Source organism: Siphateles boraxobius, unplaced genomic scaffold, assembly GCF_051911475.1.
Source record: "Siphateles boraxobius isolate OS27281-9 unplaced genomic scaffold, OSU_SipBor_1 26, whole genome shotgun sequence".
Taxonomy (NCBI): domain Eukaryota; kingdom Metazoa; phylum Chordata; class Actinopteri; order Cypriniformes; family Leuciscidae; genus Siphateles; species Siphateles boraxobius.
Window position 1 is genome coordinate 18,059,264 of NW_027508876.1, and position 11,699 is coordinate 18,070,962.

General features: G+C 38.4%; 1 protein-coding gene across 9 annotated transcripts in view; it reads left to right on the forward strand.

Annotated features, from left to right (window-relative positions):
• The window catches only part of sulf1 (sulfatase 1), a 39,487-nt gene extending 34,411 nt beyond the window's left edge, over window positions 1-5,076 (forward strand). For 3 of the 9 annotated variants that reach the window (XM_077244586.1, XM_077244588.1, XM_077244589.1), the window contains 5 exons: window positions 18-190; window positions 775-917; window positions 1,220-1,343; window positions 2,990-3,023; window positions 4,155-5,076. In XM_077244586.1, coding sequence (XP_077100701.1) covers window positions 18-190; window positions 775-917; window positions 1,220-1,343; window positions 2,990-3,023; window positions 4,155-4,188 — 508 coding nt within the window. In that variant the 3' untranslated portion in view covers window positions 4,189-5,076. Of the gene's footprint in view, window positions 1-17; window positions 191-774; window positions 918-1,219; window positions 1,344-1,916; window positions 2,127-2,989; window positions 3,024-3,436; window positions 3,491-4,154 lie in introns of those variants that run through there. The other 6 variants (XM_077244587.1, XM_077244583.1, XM_077244584.1 and 3 more) reach the window with 3 other exon arrangements.
• Window positions 5,077-11,699: the final 6,623 nt, after the last annotated feature.

Here is an 11,699-nt window from a genome sequence, read left to right on the forward strand (position 1 = left end):
TTCATTTATGCCACCAGAGAGGCCACGCAGGAAGTTGACAGCAAGGCTCAACTCTACAACGAGATCCGTCGCAAGAAGAAAGAGAGGAAGGAGAGGAAGAGGCAGAAGAAGGGCGATGACTGCAGTCTTCCTGGTCTCACCTGCTTCGCACATAATAATGACCACTGGCAGACCGCCCCCTTCTGGAACTGTAAGGAAATGCTCATTGTTTTTGCTGCGCTCTTAAACAAGGTACAAATGATACACCTTTGTACCTTATTTGCCCCTAAAGGGTGCATATTAGTACCTTAAAGGTATATATTAGTGCCTAAAGTGTACGTATTAGTCAAATGTGTATTGTAACAAAGTACACATATATTGTTACTGTACTGAAGTACAGTTTTTGGATATTTCTACTTTAACATGTATATATATTTTTGACTCCACTACATTTTAAAGAGAAAATGTATACTAATTCTCTGATATTTTTCAAGACACTTTTGTTATATTTTCTAATGCAAGCACCAAAAAGAAAAGCTATGCACTATGCAGATTGGTCATAGCGATATCCAGTTCTCTAATGAATCTTCTGATTTAATTCAGTTCCTTTGAATCTTTAAAACTGGTTCACAAAAAGGTCTGAATGATTAATTTAATCACAAATATGAATCTGAATCCCGACAAGTACACTGAATAATTAGTACCTTTTGAAAGGGTACTGCCACTAATTCTTTTTAAACTTATTTTTTTCTAGTTAATATGTTCATTGACAAAACTATTTCTCTTTTTCCATAGTGGGTGGCTTCTGTGCCTGCACAAGCTCTAACAACAACACATACTGGTGTCTGAGAACTATTAATGACACTCACAACACGCTCTTCTGTGAATTTGCAACTGGCTTCCTGGAGTACTTTGACCTAAACAGTGACCCGTATCAGGTGAGGATGTGTGACATGTTTTCAGTTGCATTTGAGTAGATTAAATTGCTCTATTGAGTCTGAGATTATGTACATCAGTAATGCTTTAGCGCTGCTGTGGGGATGCAGGTTTGAATCTGATGCTTCTGCCTCACTACTTTATTTGTATGCAGTGCACTGTTAAATAAAAGCTTTAAAAGCCCATAATTTAAATAAAGAACTCTAAGGATAATGACTCTTCCTGTAAAGACATGCTATTATCCTTCATCTACATTACAGCACTTACAATAACTGGCTCAATAATACATATTATGTTTTTGCAGTTAACCAACGCCGTTTACACAGTGGAGAGGGACATTCTGAGCCAATTGCATTTGCAGCTGATGGAAATGAGGAGCTGTCAAGGCCACAAGCAGTGCAACCCCAGACCCAAAAGCTCAGATGCAGGTATCACTCCTGTCCAGTCTCTGCACCACATGTTCTGTGTGAAATGGGGGGGGGAAACATGCTAGCACACCTTTATTTTTGATTCTAAGATGCTTTCAATGTCCAAATCTGAAACATCCAGTTGCATCTCTGGTGAGAAACCAGGTTAAACCAGCCTAAGGGGGTTTGTTGGTCTGGTTTAAGATGGTTCCCCAGCATGTCTGAGCTGATGTTTAGCTGATTTTTTTCAGCTGGTGTTCCAGCCTGACTACCTGAAGCTCCATTTAAAACCAACCAGCAAACCAACTTAAGCTAATTTATTGTTTTTTATTCTAGCAGGTATACACAATTATCCATGTTGGCTAATTTTTTTAGTCAATATTTCATTGTCCAAGTTAGAAGAAAGTGCTGAATGTTTAGCAACACATGGTCTAGCATGTTTTGGCACACTCTGAGGATGCATGAATGGGATGAACCATGTGTTGGATTTCTAAATGGTGGATGATGGATTGGTCACTGAGTTTGGTTTCTCTCTAAACCGCCTGTTCATCTCTTTATTTCCCTTAAATATTTTCCATTTTATTCCCTCAACAGGGGACGGTGATTTCAGCAGTCTAGCAATCACATCATCTCATAGTTTTGCATTTGTTCCCATTCCTGGTGAATATGAATGGCTCCTGTGAAAGTTTGTACCAATAGAGATGGTTTATTTAATATTTATATACAGGCTATTTATAGGTGTAAGAACCTGTTTATGTGCTCTGTAAATTTGAAAATCTACAACTATAAACGTACTGACACACATTCCTCTCTGAGTGTTTTTATTTATTTATTTATACATATACATTTTTAGCAGTGGAATTGTGGTTTAAAAATTCTAGCAGGAATTTTGACTTTATTCATTACTGGGAAGGAAGAGGTCTCTATAACATTGGGCAATTGGCTGTATAAAACCTGCTATCATCAGAACCACTGAGATTTTCACTATTCTGAAAACAGTTTAGAATTTCCTATGAGGAGAGACTGACTCATCACAATTACATCAGACCAGTTATAAATGCTACTGAGATGATTTGCAATATTGAATTTTTTGATGTATGCAAGTTGTCATAGCTTTTCATTAACTGAATTAATAATGTGGTCAGCTCCCGTGTTTTGGGGGGCAAAAACAATGGCATTGATTTGTAGTAAACACTAATCTAAAATCAATAGTTTGCCCAAAAATAAATTGTCAGCATGTACTCATAAGAAATTTTTTTCAGATCTGTATGACTCAGTTCCATTAAAAAACAAAAGAGAGGCAAATAAAAAAAATAGGATTTACCACTTAGTCATGTAACATAATATCACAAAAACAGATGCATGTTTAACCATATTAGTTTGCATGTTGGCACAGTCTCATGTTATTTGTGACCTAACTTCATTCATCGCTGTTAACAGTCATTCCATTCTTAACACTACACTTCCTTACTATCTTTTTCTTCAGGACCATCAGAGGATTTTCTTCATTTATCCTTCAAATCATCATTCCTTCATTGTGTCTTTAACACTTCCTCTCCTCAGGAGCTGAGGGTTATGCATGAAGTTCTGCAATGTGATTTACTTCTTCTTTTTTTTTAATTACAATAGACATTTAACATGTTAAATGCTTTTATTTTCCTGATCAGGAAGTAAAGATGGAGGAAGCTATGATCCACACAGGTATCCACATTTTTAAATCCCTCATTGGCTTTTGAAATAACTGCATGGGCAGCTTGTTTCCACTAATACGCCATGTTCCATTGAGCTACTGTTGTGTGTGGTTGCATGCTGGGTTGAGCTAACAATTTAAGTAAATTTAAAAATCACACAAATATTAGTATTTTAAGCCCCAATTACAATTTCATTTTAACTCTTGAACAGTTTGTTGCAATTTATGTATGCCTAGATGTTATTTAAACTAAAATTATTTACATAATTAAAATCCAAGACTTTTTCATTCACATCATTTAGTGGCGAATAGCATCTCATAGACCTCTCAGTGTACAGATCATCAATATTTAAGACTTTTTAATTACATTTTTCTCGTTCACGCCTGTCTTGACATCTCTGTTTTTGGCTTACCTGCTTACCAGGCAACAGCAGCATCGAAAATGGTCAAAGTTGAGGAGGCCAAGCCTTTCATTTCTGTGAGTCTTTGAGGCCATACAAATCCATTTCTGTCCTTATTACACTTTCAAGTAGTTCTCCACACCGCATACCATATCTCCATAGACGTTGAGTGGCAGTTCTGGTTCAGCGCGGGCCGTGTCTCCTAGGCCATCAGTTACTGCCTGACCCACTCGGGGAATGCTCATTTCATTCTCTCACCCTCCTTTAACACGCTTTTGTTTTTGCAGATTTTCATTTCCTGTACCTCTCACCCACCCTTCCAGCCTCATATTTATTTCTTTTTTTCGGTTGCTGATTTCTTGGTTCCAGGATTTTCCATCTTTTCAGTCTCTTGTTGGATGTTTTACTTTGATTTGAAACTCATTGCACAGATTTTCAGTCTGTCTGCGCACCCTTTATTTATGATGTATTGGTTTTGGGTGTCCGTTTGGAGGACGTTTGTTGTCTTGATCTGCATTCACACTGCTTTACTGCTTCATAATAGAGCTTTTCTATTGGTCTAAGGCTTAAATTAAGCAGTGGTGTGTGGGGCACTAATTCAAGAACCCTCGGCAGGAGTAGGCCGGGAATAACTGCATGTTTTAGACTCATTGCAAAGCAAAGCTTTTCTGCGCAGCTATCGCCAGCCCTTACTGACTTTTCTCGCTTCCCACCCCGTCCCCCCCTTTTCCCGTTTCCCAGAACACAACCAGCCTGGGATGTCCACAAAGGTTAAGCTGCCCAATTTCACAGAGGACTTCATCTGGCAAGGACTGGCAGATTTGTACAGCGTGAATGAGAGTCTGTACGAACAGAGACACAACTACAGTCCTGTTCTGGATGACTGGATGAACTTTTGGAAGGATGTAGATAGTATGTTTGCACTGCTGAGAAATTTAAAGAAACTCAACCAAACCGATAAGCTTGACCCCCTGGCTGAGCTGGGCTCCGGGGTCCCGGAGGAGGCCAGCGGTGCTGGTTCCCCCATCCAAGAGGAATGGCCCCCGAGCCCCCTCACCACAGATCCCCCAAGAGGCCTGAGCCCCAAAATGCTTCAAGAGAGTCTCTTAAAGTCTCTTAATGAACTCCCAGAGGGCCGCCCGACCAAACCGAGCGCTCTTCCAAGAGGAGACACCTGGGTTCATCAGCTGGAAAACGAGTTGGACAATGACGGAATGACGTTTAGTGGCAACGGAGTCACCGAACTGGAGATCCGCCATGACTTTCTGATGCGCAGCACAAAAATTGTGGATCTCCACCTGCAAGAAGAAGAGGAGGACATTTTTCAGGCCCAGGGTTACCTTCCCCTCTCGCCACAGCCAGCCAGACCTCCAGAGCCTGCTCGGGAAACTCTTCCAGCATGGAGTGAAACCTTACAGGAGAGGTGGAACGGAAGCTCCAAACCTTTTACCCACAAGCCCAGGGACGTTCAGGAGGGCAGTGCCGCGGGCCCATCCCATTGAGAAAGGACTGCTGCCATGCACTGTGAAGCCAGCAAACTAAGAGACTCTAACTCCACGGAGCATGGACTGATCTCCTGTATAATCCAATTAATTATTTTATTTTTTACAGGTGCTTCCATTTATTAGAATTCAGTGTTATGTATTTTGTAAAAAAAAAAAAATATATATATATATATATATATATAAATATAAAAATTTAGAGGTAAAGTATTGGATGCATCTTAAATGTTGGGTTTGGTTTTAAATCTGAAGTGGAAAAATGCCATCAAAGTAAGGTTTTAATATATTTTTAATCAAAAAGAAAGAAAGAGGTTAAAATGGTGAAACCATTGCATTCAGTTTTGAATTAACCACATGCAGATTGTGTCCCCAAGATATTTGATGCACTTTTGTTTCATGTTTCTCAACTTCAATGCATTCTTCGGTCTCATTTAGACATAAACAACAAATGTTGACACTAACACAAGTCATTCATTGTTGGAATCACGTTTGATAATTAATATTGTTCTCCTCTTCTGTTTACTTCAGCTTATTGGGTTTACACTATAAAACACAGCTTGAAAATGTTTTATACACTTTGATTGTGGGTTTAATGGTTTGACTTCTTGGCAAAATGTTTTTCTCACAAATTTTGTATAGTTTGGTCCATATAATGTAAGAAGGGCATTCACTGTATGTGCTTTTATCATGGATTACTCTGTTTTCACTAACCCCAAATAATTGCTTTTAAAGTAGCTTGTTTCATTTGTGAAGAATGTGAGATGGGCCTTTATTCAGAATGTTATGACCATTTTTGTCCTGTCTTTTAGAATTGCGTCTAAACTCATTTTTGAAGAAATTGAATATGAGGTGACCTTCCAAATTTGCAAATATTACGTTACTTTTTAACCAATGGTGTTGGAACAATTCTGGCTTCTGGAAAGCCAAGAAGCTGTTTTGAAATAAAAATCTTCCAAACATTTGTTTCACCTGCATTGTGCTTTTAACCCTTGAATGCATAAATGTTTCGCCAATCATTATTACATATTAATTTCTTTAGCGACCCGGATCTATATCTAACATGGACCTCTGCCTGTCAAGTCACCTTAATTTATATAGCGCTTTTAACAATATAGATTGTTCCAAAGCAGCTTTACAGTGATAATAGGAAATGAAAGTAACAGAGATTGTTTTGGCTTTACAGCAGCTTTAGAATAAAGTTATTGTCTAGCTAAATTTCGTTTTGATTGATTCACTTGCGTTGCAACGATCATTAGTTATTAACTTAGGGGCCGCTAACACGACACTGTTCTAACAGAAAACACTTAATGCGATCCGGCCGCTCATTTGCACAAAATGGTGCCTGGTGGCTCGAGAAAGCAAGCCTTGAAAAATGTATAATACAGAATTTTTTATCGCTTCCGCATAGCCACGTGAACTGGTATTATCCCAACAACGTTTTATCTGTACACAGTGGAGAGACTAGTTGACATTTCAGGACTGCGTTGTCGTCGTGTCCAGGCGCAGGTCCTTCATCAGATCCGGATACGGCCTGGATCCGGCGGACTGCGGTAAACCTCGGGATAAACAGAGACAAATATTAGCGTAGCATCCTTCTTTTGATGTAACAAGTATATCCGGATTTATGGGAAGTGTTCCCGGTTCTGGCTGACCTAATCTATGCAGCCTAACATTGAATTATAGAAGTCTATAATGTGTTTATGCTAGGTCAAAGAGATGTGTTTTTAGTTTAGATTTGAACTGACAGAGTGTGTCTGCTTCCCGACAATGTCAGGAAGACTGTTCCAAAGTTTTGGTGCTAAATAGGAAAATGATCTACCTCCAGCAGTCGATTTTGATATTCTAGGTATTATCAACTGGTCGGAATTTTCAGATCGCAATAGACATGACTGACTATAATGCATAAAGAGCTCGCTCAAGAACTGGGGAGGCAAACCATTTAGTGCTTTGTAAGTAATCAGCAATATTTAAAAATGTATACGATGTTTAATAGGGAGCCAATGCAGTGTTGACAGAACCAGGCTAATATGGTCATACTTCCTGGTTCTGGTAAAAAATCTAGCTGCTGCGTTTTGGACCAGCTGTAGTTTGTTTATTAAGTGTGCAGAGCAACCACCCATAAAAGCATTACAATAATCTAGCCTTGAGGTCATGAACGCATGAACTAACTGTTCCGCATTTTTCATTGAGAGCATATGATGTAGTTTAGATATATTTTTAAGATGGAAAAATTTGGTTTTACAGATAATAGACACGTGACTTTCAAATGAAAGATTGGTATCAAAGAGCACACCCAGGTTCCTAACTGACGACAAAGACTTGACAAAGCAGTCATCAAGTGTTAGACAGTATTCTAGGTATATGAGGAAGTTTTTCGTCCAATAATAAGTAGTAAATAAAATAAAATACTAGTCATCCAGTTTTTTATATAAGCTATGCATTCCGTTAATTTTGTGAATTGGTAGTTTTCGTCAGGACATGAAGAAATATAGAGCTGAGTATCATCAGCATAACAGTGAAAACTAGTGTCAGAGGCTTCCTAATGATATCTCCTAAGGGTACCATGAACAGAGTGAACAGCAACGGTCCTAGTACTGAGCCTTGTGGTACGCCATACTGAATTTTTGATCGATAAGACATCTCTTCATTCACTGCTACAAACTAATAACGGTCCGTTAAGTATGATTTAAACGAGTTTAGATGATTTAGATAATTTAACGAGTTTTGAAAATTCTTCCTCTCCTATAGCAATGAATGAATCAAATTTTTCCTCAGGGAGACTACAATGCACTGTCTGATGCGATACTGTAGTAGACGGTTGCATAGTTATAATTTTCTCCCTGATATTATCAATCTTGTAAGTAAAGGAGTTCATAAAGTCATTACTGCAGTGCTGCTTGGAAACGTCTGGGGTTGAAGCTTTATTTTTCGTTAATTTAGCCACTGTTTAAAATAAATACCTAGGTTTTTTTTCTTCTAATAGGGTTGAAAAATAAGCATATCTAACAGCTTTTAAGGCCTCTCTGTACGCAATCGTGCTCTCTTCCCATGAAATGAGAAAAAAACTCTACTTTTGTTTTCTTCCAGTTGCGCTGCATTTTTCTGGCTGCTCTCTTAAGGGCCTGAGTGTGCTCGTTCCACGGCGTTGTACTATTTTCTTTAATCTTCTTTAAGCGCAAAGGAGCAACTGTGTCTAAAGTGCTGGAAAAGAGAGTCAAAAGTTTCTGTCACAATATCGAGTTCTTCTAAGGGACCGTTCGATATTTATGGAAAGGGCCACCGGAGGAAAATTGGGGAGGGTCATGTCTTTTTATTCTTTGTTGAGGGGAGGGTCATTCAACTTTTTTTAGTCTAGGGGGAGGGTCACCCAACTTTTGCATTCATGAAAACAGCAAAATTTCAAAGTGGCTTGTTTGGTGAATATTTTTTCTATGTAGCTTTATGTAGCTCTCTCGGTCCCCCTGTCAGATGGGTCTGACCCAACAAAAATCCAGTTTGGCGCTGTCTGACAGTGCGCGCGCACTTCAGTACGCGCTCAGAAAAAGTCCATCATGTACAGAACGCCAATGAAATGTTTATCCGGCATAGCTTTAAAGCACAAACAAATAATTAACTTTTGTGATTGCGAATAAGTGCAGTGTCCTGTGAGTGTAACTCTACCGCGGCATTAACATGTGATATGAATGTACGTTTAGTGTATTGGGACTGAGGTGCCAGAACTGCAGCTGATAGAATGTGCGCTGTACGATACTACCATATTTGAGTCTCCATTCTTATTGTGTTTCCACAACAATGTTAGTGAGTAAATATACTGAAATTGCCACCATAACAGTGGAGTTTGATGTGTTAGGCGTAGGGCTACCACATTTTTAAATGACTGTTAGAATTATTTTAAGTTAACATAATAAAATACGCAGACCTACACCAAAAAAAAAATAGTTGAGGATAAATTCTTTAAAATTGGGCAATTCCAGCGTTATGGACGGGACATTTGCAGTCAAAACTTGAAATATAAATTATCAGAAAATGCATTTAATACTGAATCTGTTTATATATCCATATCCCTTAATGAAGGAGTCAAGACATTAGAAAAATATCAGTCTACACATTCGTTTTATATTTAATATGAGCGAAATACACATGTGACGTGACACAACAAATCTTTAACTTTTAGGTGGCAAAATATTTTTTAATAATTCTACGAATTACGCTGCACTGCACAAAACAAAAGTAGGCTAATAACTGGATGAAGAAGGGTCGGCCTCCACAGAAAATATATATTATTTTTAATTTTATTTTTCGTGTTCGCATTTATGAGGAAAAAAACAATGTTACAGACGTGACAGTTCTCCGTTACGGACAGGACCGCTCTGAAAGCGACTTCAGAAAGCACAAAGCGTTTCTTTAAAGTAAATTTAGTTTTTTATTAATTTTATCTTAATTTTAATTAATGTTTCATCAACCAATTGCCTGGATTTAATAAATAAGAAGTAAATATAGTAGAAAATGGATCATCATGACACGGAGTCGCCAGCGCGTAAACTGGACTCTCGTCTCATAAATGAACCGAAACTCAGCGTATAACGTACTTGCCTGACAGACTTGAGAAATATAGAAAGCTTGATGTCTACTTTTAAACAGAACATTTAAAAACGAAAAACAGACTGCTCTCTGCTTATGTAATCCTTATGAAATCTGCATCTCTCTACTGTGAAGATCGCGAGTCAGCATCGTCAACTTCATCTTGAAGCCGACACACTGACACAGAAAAAACTTGTGTATTAATAAACAATTAAAATCTCTCCTTGCTATATTTGACATATTCATAATCATTACTTTTGCCAGTTCTTTGTGGCAGCTTTAAGATACTTTATTGGTAGCGCCACCCTTGTTACATGAACTGCATCAGCACTAAAAATCTAAAATCTTAAATAAAAAATTATGATATGAACCGAATTGTAGGTTGGGTCTATCGTTACAGCCTTAGTAAGATGAGAAAGCAGGAGTTTAGTCGTTTTTCATGGTTGTAAAAAAACAATGGCTATCTGAACATCTTTGCCAAGCGCAAAGGTGTCATGCCTTTTTCCAGGGGAGGGTCATGCCTTTTTTCACAATAATTTTGGAGGGTAATTGAAAAATTTATTACTGGCGAAGGGAGGGTCAAGTCTTTTTTGACTACAGATCTCAAAACTCCTCCGGTGGCCCCTTAAATAAATAACGAACAGCTAAGCTATCTATTAGCTAAGCTAAGCTTATATTAAGATAAGCTATCTGGGATGCTGAGGAGATGAAACTAATCAGGAATATTATTAATAAAGTGATCTTTAGTGGCAGAAGTGAGGAGGTGGCAGGAGTCGACTTTGCAGCCTTGGCTAAATGAAGTATACACGAGACTAGATAATGATTTGAGATGTCATCGCTCTGCTGTAGAACGTCAACGGCATCAACATTGATTATATGCGATAATATTAGATCTAGAGTATGATTACGACAATGAGTAGGTCCTGACACGTGTTGTCTAACTCCAATAGAGTTCAGAATGTCTTTAAATGCCAATCCCAATGCATCTTTTTTGTTATATACATGTATATTAAAAATCACCAACAATTAGGACTTTATGTGCAGCCAGTACTAACTCTGATAGAAAATCAGCAAATTCTTTAATAAAGTCTGCATGGTAAACTCTTGGCCTGTATACAGTAGCCAGCACAGGTGGCCTGTATAAAGTAGCCAGCACAAACCTCAAACGTGATTTATCATTTACACTAGATAAGGGATAGAATATTCAACAACCCGAGCTTTATCATTTGTTCATCCGTATTATATCTGCCTTTTTTTGTTGAACATCAATTAAATTTTTACCCTTCCATGGGTTTAGGAGTTTTTTGTATGTGCCAATTCGGTGAACAGACTTCTCCACAAAAACTTTTCCAATTGTCTATGAATTCTATATTATTTTGCAGACACCACTTAGACAGCCAGCCATTGAGTGAGCACAGTCTACTAAGTATCTCATCACTCCTGCGAACAGGAAGGGGGCCAGAGCAAATTACAGTGGCTGACATCATACTTGCGAGTTCACACACCTCTTTAACGTTAATTTCGATGATCTCCGACTGGCGAAGTTGAACGTCATTACTGCCGACGTGAATAATAATCTTAGAGAATTTACGGCATTAGCCAGCACTTTTAAATTTGCTTTGATATCAGGGCTCTGGCTCCCGGCAAACATGTGACGATGTTGGCTTGTGTCTCTATATTCACGTTCCGTGTAATAGAATCACCAATAAACTAGGGGACTTTCAACAGGATTCTCATTGGGTGTTTCACTGAGAGGGGCGAACCTGTTTAATGTTGTTATTGGAACGAAAGAGCGGGGTTTTGTCCCACGACTACAGCGTCTCACGGTCATCCAGTTGCCCTGCTGCACGGGCTCTACAGAACCGGACAATGTAATGTCTTTGTGTCTCTAGTTCTGAAATCTTTTGTGACACGAAGTGCAAATAACAGAAGACATTACTCACCGTGTTTGTTGACTGATTCTACTTACCTTAGTTGCCTGATAGAATCGTAAAAGGCGCCAGCGTGCAAGAGAAAAAAAAGACGGCAAGCACGGATGGTAGATTAACAAGCTAGCGAGATACTAGCGTGTTGTGCTAGCGATAATGATTTAGATAAAAGCTAGCGAAATCAGATTAATGTGATAGGCAATATTAGACAATATCTAATATATGTTGATGACTAAGTTAAATTTAGCAAATAAGAACAGCAAGGAATGATAGTA